Source organism: Charadrius vociferus, unplaced genomic scaffold (assembly GCF_000708025.1).
Source record: "Charadrius vociferus isolate BGI_N301 unplaced genomic scaffold, ASM70802v2 scaffold15, whole genome shotgun sequence".
In the NCBI taxonomy this organism is placed as follows: Eukaryota; Metazoa; Chordata; class Aves; order Charadriiformes; family Charadriidae; genus Charadrius; species Charadrius vociferus.
Window position 1 is genome coordinate 5,615,147 of NW_009650064.1, and position 18,102 is coordinate 5,633,248.

At 40.3% G+C, this 18,102-nt stretch overlaps 1 protein-coding gene across 1 annotated transcript; it reads right to left on the bottom strand.

Moving 5' to 3' along the window:
* Positions 1-1,011: 1,011 nt before the first annotated feature.
* SDC2 (syndecan 2) lies at positions 1,012-17,763 on the bottom strand. The gene is made up of 5 exons (XM_009891923.1): positions 17,692-17,763; positions 12,446-12,557; positions 5,548-5,681; positions 4,607-4,742; positions 1,012-3,254 (listed from the first exon to the last, which is right to left on the bottom strand). Exons 1-5 carry the CDS (start codon positions 17,761-17,763, stop codon positions 3,091-3,093), a joined length of 618 nt encoding a protein of 205 aa, XP_009890225.1. The 3' UTR covers positions 1,012-3,090.
* Positions 17,764-18,102: the final 339 nt, after the last annotated feature.

Genomic DNA, 18,102 nt, shown 5'->3' on the forward strand with positions numbered 1-18,102 from the left:
AATGGCATTTTGATAAACACTGGAGCCTATCAATCACAAGGAGGCGCCGGCTCAGGTTGCGGAGGAATTTCAGAGCTGCCACAGCAGCTCCAGTGGAGATGAGCCAAGGGTCTTTTGGAAAAGCCATCCCAGAGGTAGAGATGTTGCTGTTAGCTGTGGGCATGTGGTGCAGCATCCACAGCCTGGCACAGGCACTCCCAGCTGCCCAGCAACATCCACGGGTAGCCAGAGTATGGCCAGAAACACATCCGGGAAGGGGAGAACAAAAGGGAAGGAAAACTGAAGACCAGCTCGTGCTAAGAAGCCTCAGTGCAAGAGACGCACGTTCAGCTGCCCATTTCTTCTGAGCAGCATTGCTGGAAGCCGGGTGTCTGCATCAGCCTGGTGTTCAGATTGATGAAAAATGAACTGATGTTTACAGTTGAGGTGATAACTCTGTTAGATTTTTTCCCCTAATAGTAAGGCTTGGCACTGAAAAACGAATGGCAAAGAGATGGCGAAATGATAAATGCTACTGTCACGCCTATTGCACGTTAAAGAAGTCGCCAGTTTTTGTGAGGGAGGGTGGGAGGACTGCATTACTTTAAGTCTGTGTACGTAGCTGAAGCATTAAACCTCTTCTGCATATAACAGAGCAGATAATGAATGTGTAGGGGAAAAAAAGGTGAGTGGTGAAATAGAGCTGAAACTTTACCATTGCTTCGGCTTGTAAGCAGATGTAGGAGGAACCCGACAAGCATAATATTTGGTAGCCTGCAGTTACAGATGTCTACGTTGGATAAAGTGTCCTGTGCATTAGGTATACAGGCAGAATCTAACATTTATAAATAAAAAGAAAACAGCTTCTTAATATCAATTTGCTTACGAAGAAGGAGGAGACAACTTACCTGATGTTTAATATTTACAGCTATACTTACAGTGATATTCATTGCACCCTTAAAGAAAATTCAGATCTACTACCTTAAGCAAAGTGGGCTTCAAAAAACTGGATGTCAGACTATACAAATAAAGTATTAGTTTAGGCATGGTAGACTTTATTTTGGCACTTTAACAAATGCTTTATTTTACAGCAGTGGCACAGCATTTGCCAGAAATTTTCTTTTCTTGGCACAGTTATTTCAAGCAGTTATTTTGCTAATTGAACTTCACTAAATATTGCACAATAAGATATACCTGTTAAATTCTTACCCTGTTTTTACTTGTTGAAATTGTATGGCTTTGAAAAACTTGCCAGTAAGTATAAGTAATTTAAAAAGCAATATATTAAATATTTTAGCACAGGATAGCATTCGTTTGTTCCTAAATGACCACTGAACTTGGGACAGCAACAAATACAAGTTACGCAACTCTTATCTGAAGAGCTCCCAGATCTTATTTACAATACATTGCCATTTCTGAGAAGCAGTTCAGCTTCATGTCCTGAACACCTACATTTTGGAAAGCTGAAAAAAATGAGGAGGTTGACAGAGCAGAAGACGAAGCCATTTGTCTGTTACAAAGCATAATATAAGGAGGCAGACTATCGTCTTCTCCACACGCCCCTCTATCCAACACCTATCTGCGGTCTAAGCAACAGAGCCTTTTCTCTTCTACTTGGAATATTTCTTTCTTCTCTTATGAAGACATTCCACTTGTCTCAACTCTTCTGCTGGAGTCCAAGCAGAATAAACCAAAATTCTCCAAAAGGCCGGGGAAAAAAACGAACTGGAACAACAAATCAAAAACCGATATACACAATAAATGAAACCGGGTACTCCTTTGAATTTTACAGTACGGAAAACAACATTTGCAGGAAGAACAGGTCTGTGTCAATACTGCCATTAAATATAATGCAAAGGTCGAATGACTCATAACTCATACACCAAATGCAAGACTTAAACATTCCCACTTTTCTCAGCAATAAATCTGGGCCGAGGATCAGCCTGATCAACAGCCTTTTTTTTTTGGTCTGGATTTTTAAGATCTACTAGATGTGTTCTGTAACATCAAAACATAAGCAAGTAGACATAAAATGAAAAGCGTAGAAAGTATATCACAATGGAATTCTCAGTATTAGGCCACATGATTTATTCAGTAGTGTTTATGTTCCCAAATTACAATTATGTCTATCCATGTAAGACTACAAAAGTTACCATTAGAATTGTCTGTGCTTATAAAATACCAACATTTTCTTTTACTGTTATATACTCATTAACACCAGTCTGCGACGAGTTACATATAATCATAGGCACTTCAAAGGCTTTAAAAGACGTTTACAACTTAAATGCATTTTTAAAGAACAAAAATTTAAACCCCTACTTGTACCTTCAAATTGCAAATAATTAACAAATACAGTGGCCATAGAAATCTGCAGCAACTTCTCAAAATACTGTTAGAGTCTTTGGGTTTGCTTAGGTTTGTCAGTAGCTTACTCCAAATCTTCCTTACAGGAGATTTGTTTAGTAAGAATACGACTATACAGTTTGTAGTAATAATCCAATTTTACACATTAATTTGCTGTTACAAATCTCACTGAAGCTACAGGTACGCTGAGAAACAATGCAAAGTGTAAAATTGATATTCTGACACTTAAATTTATACAAAGTGGATGTTAAAGTTTACATAGCTGAAAAATTACATTTACACTAAAAGTTACTGTTATCTGAATTATCTGAAGACAAATTGCACCATGACAACTACAAAAAGGCATTTTTTGGAAACAGATAAATTAATGAAATAAAAACTAACTTGTAAGATCAATCTGAGACATGCCGACAAAAATTAAACAACTTTCATTGAACCATAGGATAAAACAATCATTTTCATTATTTTATATTTATGCATAAAGTTTTAAAAATGATTCAGTGAACATCAATGGTTTTTTAAAATAATGCTTTGCCACTGTTATTCACAGAACACTGCAAATGTTAAGTTTTAATTTTACATTTTTAAAGGAATACATGAAAAGTTTTAAATACAATGGGATTTTATCATAAAGGTGCCATAATGGCTCTTTAATGAAAAAAAAAAAAAAGATCTTCATTATTCAATGCAAAAGCTTTATTTAAAAAAGTTCAGTGATCTCATAAATAGAGACACTAAATAGGAATTTTATGCATAAAACTCCTTAGTAGGTGCCTTTTGATAGGCAGCACAGGATGGTTTACGTTCACCAAGGTCGTAGCTGCCTTCATCCTTCTTTCTCATGCGATATACCAGCAGCAGGATAAGGAAGATTGCGAAAAGAAAACCGATAACTCCGCCAGCAATAACAGCTGTAATCAAAGAAACAAGAGATTCTCAATATGCCGGAAAAACAAGTTTAGCACCATGTTTCTTTTTCATCACACACAAAGTGTTTGCCATTGTTTCCAAATCACAGAAAAGGGCTCCCATTATGCAACTGTCTTGATTATTAGCATCCTGAAATATAGTCACAGAAAGCCTGTTCATGTTTATGAAGGCGATCATTTAAAAGTACATTCCACCTACAAGTGAGTGATCCAACAACCCACAGTTCTAAAAAAGTTATTAAAAATTTTCCAAAATCGCAATTAAAAAAGCCACCCATACTGCCACAGCAGAAAGTTATCTTCATTTATAATTTTTTAATAGAATAAATATGATAGAATAATAAATATAATAATATAATATGATCTACTAATTTTATAATTTTAATAACATTCTATTGTTAAATAACATCCAAGTTTCTTTCAAACTCATTTTTCAACAGTTAACATTTTCAGCCTTGAAAGAACTATTTTGTTACAGTAGCTAAGAAATAGGTTTTCCCTTTTCTCCATCAGTTCTCACTCTGACTCTGGGCTGAAATGAATTTCCTATTGATAAGTAATAGGAGAGAACATTTCATGGAGCTGTAGGAACAGAGGCATTACATTTATCATGCACTTGCAAGTGTGTAGAAAGTATCAACTCCAACTAGACCTCAAGAGCAAACTCGCATGCTTCCACTGATGTGGATATTAAGGCTATTTCAGATTTTGATGCCCATAGGAAGATGTGGTCCAGAACTGTATGACTTTCATGGCTCCCAACACCGCCTCCATGAACATGGAGAAAAAGTATACCTGTAAACACTGTTCTTATGCCAAAAAAAACTCCCATGTAGTAAAAACATTGGTGGCCAGCCTGTGCTTTCCTGGGTTATGCATGGAAATAGACCCTCCGTATCCTAAGGATGGCGCTTATCCATCCCTCTCCATCCACCCATCTACTTGTCCCTGCCATGAGCTCCTCCCAGGCAGCATTCATCTGCACCAGACGACCAGAGAGCAATGTGCTCTTGGGAGTGCATGTGAGAAATACATTTCTGCACCGCAAGCATCAATCCAAACTGCAACTCCCTTTCTGAGCTGTGGAAGATTCAGATATTCAGGAGGCAGCATTCAACTTGCGGGCGTCAAAGCAATTAGCAAGACTTCACTATTAAATAACTCCAGAGGATGCCCATTTCATTCTTATCAAATCAATCACTGGCTACCCCCTATGAATGTGTTTAAGAATCTACCAAGGAAACACAAATGCTGAGTTTGCATTATTTGATATGGATCCCCTCTGTTTTCTGTGGTGTTTCTGGGGATACAGACCCTGGCAAACAATGCCTCACCTGCCAGAACTTCTGTTCTCTGGAAGAGGTTTTCTGAATGCTTTTCGGTGAACACATCGGTGTCATCCCCTGGCTCATCACTCTTTTTCTTGGCATCTATCTCGGGCCTTTCCTCTTTATCGATTTCTTCAGGTGACTGTGGCACAAGAACAAAAACATCGCTTAGAGACAGTGGGCACTGCAATTCGGCACAGTCACTGCCTGTCACAGGCAGCGACGAAGCTCTGGCTCCACGTGCGTACTCCACCATACCCACAAACACAACACACGGGAAGCTTTTTGACCACAGAAAGCCGTGCTAGACATTGTAACTGGATCTATTTGTTGTCACAATGTCAGAATAAAAAACACTATCCACAAGTTTAAAACCCCCAAAAGTATATTCAGCAAACAGCTGTTAAGTATTGCCTGTGTTTATCAGAATAAGAGCCTCTGAATAAAACGACAATTCTAAAATTAACACATCAGGTACGTTATATTCAGAATGCCTTTGAGGGTAACTTAGACAATATTACCTATGGTGGTAGAAGGAAGTACTGAAATAGTAAATGGAACCTGGCAAGTGTTCAAACTACAGCCAAACCACACAACATTCTCCTTTGAGAAAGGAAGTTTCATGCAGAATTTTTGAATAACTCTTTGAGACACGTACAAAAGGTACAGCTCAAAATCAAAGGTATCATGCAAAACTGTCTTGTGTATGATGAGATATTCTCTTTTGCATCTCTCGTTTCTTTCATGTGAAATCACCAGACGTCCCTAGGCAGACTTTCCAGTAGGAATGGAACCAAGCAGCTCTGTATTCATTTAACAGGCTGCAGTAGCATTAAGTAACGTTTGGGGGGGCTTTTTAATCCATATAAATCAAACAAAGTTAACATCAAGCCATCAATGGGGTATCGCGGAACTATTGTAAATGGTGTCACTCTCCAGCCACGCACCTTTGTTTGTGCAGGCACTCTGGTCTGCATTTTCACCGTAGTGGTCTCAGCCCTAGATGCATCACTAGTTGTCGGTAACTTTGGAAGTGTTCTGGAGGTTGTTATCACTGCACTATCCTCATCTTCTTCAGCACCTGGAGACAAAAAAGGTGACATTTCGTTGGCCTGTGAAATTCTTCCAGACCAATTACATTTTTTATTATGACCCCAAGGTAGGGGTGTTTGCACAGCCCACCCTACGCAAATGGCCTAGATGACAATGCCTGCTAAGACAAAGATGTGAGTGCAAACAGCATGACCCACGCTGTCAGGGAGACATTTGCCCCAAGTGATCCCATGAAAGAGGAAGGGAGGCTGTAGGCCGGATTAAGCAGCAACCAGAAAATTACCACAACATTTTTGAAATAGAAGGAACCGGCCTGAAAAGAATTATGAAAAAAACATCAACATTTGTAACAGAGGGAGAAACCCTGGAGAGGAAGCAGCCACCATCAGGGCTGGTGTGACCCTGTCTGACATGGCCCCGTGGGCTCTGCTGGGGCTTGGCAGTGCCACCCCCCACCCCATGGGTGCCCCCAGCAGCCACCTCCAGCTCTCCTGCAGCCACCATGGGGGCACCCCTGGAACCTGCACCCTGGGGTGCAGGGTCACCTTCTGGGGGTGGCACGAGGTGATGGAACTCCAGGACCACATGGGGCTGGGGTCACCCTTGTCTCCCACAGCAGGGCTGTGTGGGCAGAGGGTCCTGCACACCCAGATGAGGGGGGCTTGCACAACCTCTTTTACAGCAGATCTGTTAAACCCTCAAACGTAGAAAAAAAAGTAGTTTCTATCTACAGGAAGACGGTTACTACTTTATGTTTTGGTCAGTAGGAATTCACATGTCTTTAAGCTCCACATAATTCAGAAGCCTTTTTATTTGGAAATAAAAGAGTAAGAGGACAGAAAACTCCCTAAAGATGACCTTAAATTTAATTTCCTCCACATTGAAAGCCCTGCTGGAGTATGAAGGCTCCTTTAGAGTAAGATAATGGACGTGTCTAATAAATATCCTTTAGTGATACTGGAAGGAAGAAGACACAGACAAGAGACTAAATTATTGCAAGGCCAGAAAGAGGAAAAGAATCAACCTATTCTTGAACCACTCCTTAGGAATCTCAGTGTGTTCTGCTCATTACAGACACCGGTGACCCAAGTAACTATTGGGTAATAAATCCAGCAAATGTGCATAAGAGTAATTCCTAACAAGTAAAAATATACCCTCTTACAACAGGATAGTATGACTCACTCATTCCAAACTGACTTTTTATCTTATTTTTGTAGAGAACGAAAACATGCTGAATATATGAGCACAGTAACCAAGTTGTGAACTCACAATCCAGAGTTACATACATTTGGCATTGAAAGGAAAGGCACTAACAAGATAATAACCAAAACAACTTTCGTACTGTAGAAAAGAAAATTTGAAATCATTAAAAAAAAGTACTACATTAAAGCTACCAGCACAGAATAATACTGGAAAAACTTTCAGAGATACCAAAATTACAGTGCAACCTCCAGAAAAAAGACCTCACAACAAGAATCGGGTGTTTTCCTGAAATGATACTCAAAGATCAAAAAAACAACATCCTGCTTCAAAACAGAGGTGACGAAAGGCATCCAACAGGAAACTTTTTCTGGCTTTGCCTCAACAGTTTTCTTTGAGAAATAAGGGCCCAGTGGGTAGCTCAGCCTGCTTTACCTTCCAAAGTTCCTCCAAATTACACAAGACTTTCACAGTCAAGGAAATTGAAATTGATGATCAGATCAGAGATCTGATAAAACACACTTTGAGAGTGCAGAACTTTATTTTCTTCTTTTTATGAAATGATAAGTCCCATTTAATCACAACTGCTCCTCCAAATCCTTAAATGCCACCTTCACTTCAGGCAATAGTTGTGTCTGCCAGATAAAATGGTGTATGTTATAGGTCTGAACCTCTCTGGCTACGGAGGACGCAGATTTCTCAACAAATAGGTGACTAATCTAACTCCTGGACGAGTCACTAGATTTGCACCAAAGGTAGCCAACTCCTCTTCCATACAGCCTCATGGGAATCCTGACAAGCCCCAAAACATCGGGGCACCTATCATTTAGGCCTGACTCAGGTACCCACTCAGATACTTCCCCATGGCTCCTGCTTTCTAATTAGTTTTATCTAGACAGGTCTCTTGCTTGGCATGGAGTAGGTCTAAACAAAAGGAAGGCATTTCCCTTGCTAAACTGACAGTAGTATTCTCAGAATTACCCATAAATAGGACTGAGGGATCAAAAAACCTCTCTAATGCTCTCCAGAACATAGCAATAGCATTTTACATAGTATCATGTTCCCTAAAAGGAAAAAAAAAAAAAAAAAGAGAGAACTACCCCCCTTCCTGAATCCAAATTTGATTGGAAAAAACTACAGAGTGTCATGAGCATAACTTCCAACTAGGTTGGTAAGAGGAATACTGTGAAATGGTTGGAGTATAAGAGCTTACTTATTCCTTGAAAATATCACTGTCTCTTTATATGGTTTCTGGATTTGGCCAGCTTGGCTGATGGTGCTGGATATTAACTGCCTTGAGTCCCTCTACAAATAGATACTGCCCTCTTAGTGAGGGCACCACAAAACCCCTGCAGTAATTAAACCCATAGCTGTCTCTGTGGTAAAGAGTTGAGAGCTCCTGATGACCACACACCATCTTTTATCCACTGCAACTTCTTCAGGACAACTGCTATCTTCATAGTGGTTAAAATAGCTTTAAATTGTGTTGTAGTGTTGCAAATATGTAATATAGTCCTTAGTGATGTGTCTATTAGCTGCCCCTTTCATGACAAGAATGCAACCACTCTTTCACACTCTTGGTGCTTGAGGAGAATTGTCAGGAAATCAAGACTGTGCCAGCTTAAATCATTATCCACTACAAAAAGCCCACGTTAGTTAGCACTCTGACTTGCAAAGCAGCCAGCAATTAACTCTTCCTACCAAACAAATCCAATCATTTCAACCTATCTTTTGGGATCATGCTTGCTTGGTGTTGCACATCGCACTCTGGGAGTACTGCCACCACAAGCAAACTTGTCATAAGGTGGGCACACACATACCCACCATCTCTTTCACACCTTCCATCTCTATCATCAATGTGGCACATACCAGAATGACATATTTTTAGCTGGCGTCTCTCACCCCCATTCACGTGAAAAGCCCCCAGCACAACTCTTAATCAACACAGCATTAAGCAGCCAGAGATGACACCGTAAACATAATACTAGTGCCCTATCAGAGAACTGCAGCTGAAATAAATGGGGACAATGGAAGGATGTCGTGTGTCTGGTAATTCTTAGCTACGAAGGAGAAAAAAAACTGAACAAAACTTGAAGAAAATAAAAGAAAGAGTCATAACTATACTGAAGTATACTGAATATTCTGTCCAGCACAACAAAAACACACTTTCAAACACTATCACAGAAGGTTTTTATGTTAAAGGACCGGGAGAACCAGCAGTCAATGTCACAAAGCATGCCTGGGGCTGGTGTAGCAGATGGACAGAAGAATCTCTTGCTCCAAGCCAATCTGAAAGGCACATGAGTGAGGGCATAGAAAGTAGAAGAATGAATCTTGCTGTGCTGCCTGCACCATGGGAGGGGAAGCACACCAGGAGAAGGTGTGTCGCTCCACCTGGAGTGCCTGCGGGGCACACTGCCACCAGGGCCAGGAGCATCCAGCGTTGGCCATGGCCCCTGTGCCAGTTGGTGTTCAGCACCTGGGAGAGCGCCCGTGCCCCCCGCCCACCTACAACCATGGCCACGCCACCACCCGTCACCCAGCCCCACGCCACGCTGCCACTGGACTCCTCAACTGCTTTCCGGCCTTAGAGTGTGACTTTGGCTTCCCATTAGGTGAAGAGCCAAAGCAGATCTGCTCTTGTGTTTCGTGGAGAAGCTCCAGCCCCACCACTATAACCTTCCTCCAAGAACAGTCCCCAATCACAACATCAGTCTAGACCTAGTTCATCCTGAGCTAACCTTCTCCACTTAAGCTGCTATTGACTGAGAAATATTAGGTTGGGGAAGAGAAGAAAGGGAAGTAAAATCTGCATCAGATTCTGATATATATTGCATAGACTTATCTACCAGGAGTAACTTAAGAAAAGACACAAGAATCAGTTTTCCGAAAAACGTGGATAAATCTAATAGAGATAGCGGCTTTCCTTAACACACGGGTCGTCATGCTGCTTAGCAGCTGCTTCCAGGTACCTGCAAGACCAGGGCTCAGCTAAGATCTTTTACGCCAGAGGAAAAAGCAACAGCAGTTATAAAAGCATTTCAAGTAGTAAAAATATGTTTTCCTGCCTATATACTCTTTTATTATTATGCGATATACAAACACCTACACTAAGAGTGATGACAGACTGAGGCATCTCCTCAGAGATGGAGACTGCAAGAAGGAAACAATGGACTAATGAATTCACTGTGGACTTTCTGATGTTGATACAGGACAATCAGGAAGCAGGCATGGCTCCTTCAAAAACCGTTGATCAAGGGATTCAGACTAAACACTTGGGCAGACAAACAGCAGTACACAAAGACTAAAGAGGCTATGAAAGGAAAAAAAACCAGAACACCATCACCTTTTTTTCTCCTTAGAAAAAGCCCTCAGCCAATTTCTAGTTTGAAATGTGTCATGCTTACAGTGACATTTGTCCATGTTAATGCTGCTTGCAGACCTGCAAGGGCATTAATGGTGGGGCTGACAATTCCTGTTTATCTCCATAGGCCTGGTGGCAGCTAACAATTTTCATACCGAGGAAAGGAGTCAGCATGTTGTCATCTTGGATCTGTTTGCTTGGAGTGGAATTACATAGCCAGAAAACCACTCTTGAGTGGGAAGGCTCTGCCTGCTAGGAACCAGCAGGCAGGAACCATCACCGAGTATCAAGTAAAGAGAGACATATTCAACATAATGTGAGGAAAATTGATCATTGGTACATCTGCAGGACACTTTCTACTCCATAAAATGGAGACAGAAGTAAGTATAGGATGAGCAGGGTGAAGAGGATGCTAATTTGCTTCCCTCTGGAGATTTTTTTTTTTTAAAGGGAATAAAACTGGGCTCACAGATTGCTTAGAAGATTATTTGAACTTAGACTTCTTCCTTTGTTCAAAAGGATTAGATTTGGTACTGTCACATGAGCTCTCTGGAGGGGCATCCAGCTAGTCTCAGTCTACAATGAGACCTTTCCTGCTTTCTTGTAGAAAAGAAAGAGATTGCCAGAGACAGCGTGAGCGTGGGTTATATACTCCATCTTCCATCCATGGCTCAAGGCTGAGCACAGGAAAAGCGAAGGGAAAGCCAAGGTGTTACTGTTGAAGTCTAGAGGTACTTTCTGTCCTTCTGGCTCCACCTGTACCACTAAGATGGGTTAATAAAATCTGAAGCCAGTTCTTGTATAGCCTTTTCCACTTCAAAAGTAGGGCTATATTTTCAGTCATTCTTATTAGAAACAGCCAGACTCCACAGAGAGATGAAATAAATCCAAAACAGGCCATTCTCCGTACCGCTATTTGTTATCAACCTATCTCCTGTCCTGAAGCTTACAAAGTTACGAGCATCTGAAGTCAGGACAGAATGGGATGCTGACTGAAAGGGCAATTTTCTCAGAGATCAGACTTCCTTAGACAGTCCTGGAAACCGCATGAAATCACTGACTTGTTTTTGGTTTTTTTTCAAATGAAACATTAAATTTCCCCTCAAATAAGTTTACAGCAAAGATGTCCAATTAAGCCTCCAATCACACTGGAATGCCAAACTGCCCTGTAGAGAACTCACAAAATGCAGGGTGTGACCCAGGTGCCAATGACCAATGGGCCTGGATTTGCCAGGCAGCACAATGAAACCTCTGCAGACTTAATTTTAATGTACCTTTGAATCTCCAAAAGAAATAAAAAACAGAAAAACCCTGCAAAAATCTCATCTGTGGGTTACAAGGTAACAAAGACAAGGTGCTACAAGAAGGGCTTACACTTTAAAAATTCACAAATATATATAAACATCAAAAAACAGATACAGAAAGTGCAATAACAAACAAATAAGTAACGCACTTGGAAAATAAATGGAATTTCCACAACAGGTCAGCAAATGCTCACAACAATAAGGAAATTTCTCTTCCAGAAGTACCATAAAATCCTGCACTTAACTTTTAACAGCTGGAGCCTCCCAGCTAGTCTAGAAGACACTCCACAAAGAGGCTTTCTAAGAGAAATGATTAATGAGGTTTCACTGACAGCTTTTTGGAAAAATGATGAGCTAGCTACATGCCTCTAATAAGTGTTTAAGTCTGAGAACTCAGTGTGTTATGCTTATGAATTTCTTTATTCACTATATGGATGTAATTACCTCAGAAAAAACGGTCATTGTTTTGGCAGTATCTAGACTTCCAAATTTAAAAAAACAACAACTAAAAAAAAGTGGACACCATATTTACATCAACCTGACTGCATATAAGAGAAAACAAGTTTGCTGCTGCTATGTTTTCTTACAGACTACTAAATTAGCATGATGCTATGGGAGAACTAAGCCTTCACTGATCCTTATTTTTAAACTCCAGAGAGTTCTACACAGAAACCAGAGGGACAGAAGACAGAAAATACCACAGTGAAATGATGCAACTAAGGAGTAAGAGAAAAGAGCAGAAAGTTAATATTTAAAACTCAGCCCGCAGGGATGCTCAGTGCTCTGTAAATAGAGCGCCAAGCACTCATGGTACTCACTAAAAGTATCATATCCAGCTTACAAAGGAAAACTGCAAAGCTTTTCCTCAAATAATTGCATTACTTCTTACACTTTTTAAAATCAAATTGTGACATGTTGTCTCACCTGAACCTGACCCAGAAGAATAATCATCATCATCAATTGGATAGACGCCTGATGCTTCTTCAACAGAGCTGTTGTCAAGGTATAAATCTTTATCAGAGGTCAAATCTGCTCTCTGGAAAACAGATAAGAGGGAATGGTTAAAAAGATAACAGTTCTCCAGCGCAGCAGTCTCTTAATCTTCCCTCCTATTTCCGAAGTGGATGATGGCACACTGAACAGTTTATACTTCCAGTTTATGCAATGCATTCATCTAAGATGTTAAAGAAATTTGTAAAATTATAGCATAAAAAAAGTCCAAGGTTGCACAAAGAAAACTAAGAAACCACGCAATCTTTAGGAAGCAAGCCCCCTTCAAACCACACTTCGTCTCATTAAATGCATGAATGAATAGGATTTGCAATATACTCTGCAGAGCTTCTGTAACAAGAAAGAAGCAAATCCCAGGATTGAAGCCCTCTGTTGAGATCTCAAATATACAAATCTATAGGCTGTCACGTGAAGTCTGTCATTTGATCTCAAATGGGAAGCAACAAGAGCACATATCAAAAAACATCTCAGATACACATTGAGCCAAACCTCAAAAACTCTTTATAAGTTAGAACGAACAACTGTGACCACAAAATACAAATATTTCCAAGACAGTGCTATTGGTTAAGAATTATGACATTTCCAGCCAGATCAGACAGTACATCTCCAAAATTCTGGTCAAGCAAACGCTCCAATTCCTAAATGAACGCATCTCTCCTAAGATTTAGCTGTAGCTTCAACAGGCTAAAAAGTTGGCTTCTTTTGACTTTCACCACATTTTTATGTCTGCAAGTATTTCCCCACTAAAGAAAGGCTCCGCTAAAATGAGTTGATAATAGAACAAGGCATCAGTCATCCTTTTAGATTGACAATTCAGGCTTTGAAAAACTAGAAATTGTCTTCCTCCACAGCAGCTTGTGCTTTCTCAACAGAGCGTAAACTTCCTTACTGAAGCCATGTATATCTGATGGCTGAGAAGGTACCTGCCACTATTACTACTGTTACTTCTACCAGCATTTCTGTGAATGCCCATTTGCCACGACTTGTTGAAAAAAGTACGACAGTTGCAAATGGAGTTTTAAGTCAAAAAGAAATACTATACCAAATTGAGTCCTTCCTTTACATCATATAATCGCCCAAACCTGCTGCTCTGTGTCCCAAGGGTTTCCACCTTACTTTTTACTGCATGGCACTGATTGTCCATTTTATTCTACCCAACGTTCACTGTAGCTTTCCTAAAGGGGTACCATACTGTGAAAGGGGTAACTCCTGTATGCAAAGACCCACATCTGACTTTCCGAGGTAACTTTTTTCCCAGAGGTCTAAAAAATATTGTTGAAGACATTTGTGACTCTTTTTTTAGGAGGCTTTTAGCAATGGATTCCTCTTCCAAGCTCCTAAGTTTCTTCACAGCAGAAAACTGCTCTTCACTTTGATCTAAAATAAAATTAAATTATTATTCATGGAAAGCAGAAAGGCCATCCTGATTATTAGAGAATTTCAGGGTAAAAGACCTAGGCACTGGGAGTACCTAAAACTTTTCTGAACAGCTCTGAACTGAAACAATATTACCTGTTGTTTTTTCTAAAGAGAAAAAGAAAACCAACATGATGCTTGGTCAAAGTCCACTCTTGCTACAGTAGCTTTTACCTGTGGGATGTGTGTGAAGGAAAAAAAAAAAAAAAAAAAAGCCCTGTTAATAAGATAGGTTTACAAAAGGCCTGCTCTCATCTGCTGCTGCTAGTTCACACGGTCTGCCCGGAACTGGCTGCAGTCCAAAGCAGAAATTCAAGACGATGCCTGGTCACCATCAAATGACTTAATTCCTTTAAAAGATGTCTCCCAAAGGAAGGCCCGAAGTGGCTTTGTAGGTGTATAGGTGGTATTGTAATTAAGACGCAGCTGAGGCTGTTTCCGTATAGGAAAACAACTCCCTGTCACGGGACAAATATCCTGCTGTTGATCGGGCTGCCACAATGGACCAAGCCACTTCACCCCATTTTACTCTCAGCCACAATTGTGGTACAAAACAGCCCACTCCTCAATATCAGGCAGGAAAAAACAAAGCATATTTAAAAGGAAATGCAGGTGGCTGCCCACCAGTATAGAAAAGGCATACAATATTCAAAAGATATCAGAGATAGAAAACATTACCCAACGCCAAGTTGGGAAAAAAATTTGAAGACCTACCTGTAGAAATTTCCTAACAATGGAAATTGCGGAAATTGCCAATAGCATTTGGCAACAGCTGAGAAACAGCCTGAGTTTGCAAATGTTAGTGAATGAAAACCAGTCTGCATGAGAACAGAAGCCTCACACATCCATGCCCAGATCTTTTAGTGTTGAATAAAAATATGAACTTACCAATTTATTCCCTAAGCCATTTCCCACTTCTGTCTATATCAGAAGCAAACTTAGTAGAATTCCAAAACCAAACAAAAACCTAAAACACCCCCTAACCCCCCCTCCAAAATAAACAACCCTGTTTTCTTGCTTTTTGCAGCTTCACAGGAGTCAGAGAAGGCAGAAATGATCCCTGACAGTTCTTCTAAAGAGTCCGTTTTTGTAAGACAGCTGAGCAGCTAACCCAATCCAGCCCAAGCTGCAAGCGCCTGGTCAGCCAGGCTCCCCACCATCATATTCACTCCCTTTCTTTCGATGAATTACGGCTTTTCAGCTGCCAAAAGCTTTCATTTCTAGCTATGCTGAGATGTTCTCAAGATTTAAACCAGCTGAAAACAGAGGAAGAGAAATGGAAGAAAAGCCTGGGTAGTTTTCAGCAGCAATTTGAGCATCCATTGTATTTTATTCCGGAGATGCAAAGGATACAATGTGAAACACATTATTTAATATCCAGTATTGTGGATGGCACAACTCCATCAGAATGAGAAAACTATTCCCCACAGTCTTATAGACCCAATACAATATCTCCTATAGGGAGAAATACATGGTACGGTGAACCCCAAATGCATTCAGACCAAACACCGAGCTCCATCTGAGGAAGATGCTCTGCAGCTCCTCTGGCAGAGCCCCTTGCTCCGGCCCATTTCCATTACGAGTGATTCTCATCCAGTGGCACCTTCTCAAACCAAAGGCACAAAGAAGCATACTTTAGCTTAAAAATCCCCAGGTATTTGCATATATAAATGCACTACACTGTTCCCAAACAGACTCTCTTTGCCAGCTGGCTAGCAGATTTGGGGTAGGGGCACCCCCTCTACGTCCACAGCTTGCACCTCTTCTCCCAGTTGCTCAGAAGCACATAGCTGACCTAGGCCACTCGGAATGAAAACTGCCTTAAGGTTAAGAATAAAAAGAAAAGCCCAACAGTTAACAAAAAAAATAAAATGCACAGCCGTTAAAAATAATTCTGTGAAGATTAAGCTTAGGAAAATGAGAGACGAATAATGAAAATAAAAGAATACTTCATGGTGCTTTAGTGAGTATCAAGCACTGAAGCCATGCTTTGCAATTTTATGCTACGTAAAAATAAATTTCATTTAATATTTGCTCTAGAAATGTTTTCTTGCCTGTCAGCTGGGAAACCGTGGGGGCCCGTGGACTACTTCCAGGGTGTTCACAAAAGATCAGTTGGAAAAACAAGTTTGTTTTCAGTAGGCTTCGACAGAGAAAGGTCTGTACTAGCACTTCAGTATGCTCAGGAGGAAAAAGAAAAAAGCTCACAAATTCTAACTCCATAAATCTATTTGTAGCTATTATGAAGGCCAAATATTTAAGGGACTATTTCCTATGGCTAACAATTGAAATGAGGGCCCTCATGTCACTTTTATGTAACGGCCTTATTTTCAGATCTATTAAAATGGCAGGAACACCAGGCAAGGATGTCTCTGTTATCAGTCCTTTAATCTGGCCCCGAAGCCACAAAAACTGCTCGTTACCTCTTGACAGAGATTGCTTTCTCGTCCATCATTGTTATCCCACTTACGTTTTTATTCCAAGAATATAATGCTGCAAAATCCTGTGACCTAAATACTTCACATGCTACATGCCAATGATCACTGGTTCCTGTCTGGTTATTGACTACACTGGCATAAATCTAAATCTCATGGAAGTAGTGTAGATTAGCACCCATTAAGTACTAGACAAAATATATTACCATACCAGTTATATGTTGAATTTGAAAACTCAAAGTCTTTATTTCACTTAAGCTTACATTTTAAATTATTTCTAATTGAATAAATTTAGATCATCCAGGACATATTTTTTAAAAAAAATATATCTCATTCTGACACTAAATGAGAGAGGAAACAAAGCAAAAAAGCTTTTTCTGACTCGTCATCTCATGAAAAGCATAAATCATTCATCAAAATTACAATGGCAAAAAAACTGAAAACAATCTTCAGACAATAGGAGGGTTGGGAAAGGATGGCACCGTTCATTTAAAAAAAAAAGTACGAAGTGCCCTGTAATAGCCATTCCCCTTTCCAGTGCTGCTGTTACAGTCAGTCCTCCCATCACGTGGGGATGATTTAGGAGTAAGTCATTAAAGACTTTTATGCCATGTGGATGAAGCCAAGAAAGCTGGTGTGAGGAGCAGTGAAGAAGTAATGTCTACCATGGCTGTTGTGGCAGTTTGCAACTCAGACAGAAGAGCAGTGAGTAACTGACACATGGAAGGAAACCTTTTATTACTTACAGATGCACTCAAATTTCTGCACTCTGCCTTTTTAGGTATATGTATGGGACAGAGGATTTGAGGTTTGCAGCTGGGTTATTAATGGTACATTGCCTCCCTTTTTCCCCAGATGGAAGTTTTTTAGATGTAACCCGTTTAGTATGCACCGAACCAGAGACTAATATTTCAAAAGTGATGTTATATTCCAAATATCTAAGCTAGAAGGCTCTGAAAATTTGCAAGCATTACAGCTGTTGATTAGGTGGAGACCTTATATGTAAGAAGAAAGAAAACAGATTTTCCTCTTCTATTAACAGATCATGATGTTCTATTAGTGCTTGTATAAAAAGCATGTTCTGCTGGTGAGTCTGAGTTCACTGAAGTGATGCATTCTTCATATACACTACATTTTTGGAAAGCTAACTACCTGAATGAGTTCACCTAAAGCCCGAGGGCCACTGCAGAGACTCCCAATGAAGGCAGGAGAAAAGGCAGTCGTGTGAAGGAGAAGCTGTATTTCCCTCTAGGCTTCCTGCAAAAGGAACTATGATCTGCCACCCAATAGCAGTTAGTCCTAACAGACCTTAGCATTGCGGACCCCAAAGCCAGCAAGTGTCTTGCTATCATTGTTCAACATTTCTTTGCTTTCCGTCATCACACCAGGAAAGCTATTTCACTGGTGACACTGTCCCATCAAGAGTTCCTTAACCTTGTCCATAAATGACAGTTGTGATTTTAAACAAAAAACCTCTACAGCGCAAAACTTGAAAATCAGATTTACATCTCAAAGCACTAGGTTTTCCAGAGAAACGTGCTAACCAGAAGAGCATCCACCTTTCATTTCTCATTGTGTTACTAGTTCTCAGAGATGAGCCTCTGCTGGTTCTGGCAGTGCTCATCAACCTCCTTCAGCCTGCGAATCCCTACACTGCCTACGTGTACCCTGCTACAAACACGTAATTTTGAAGTAGGATTTTATGTTACGAGGCATGTT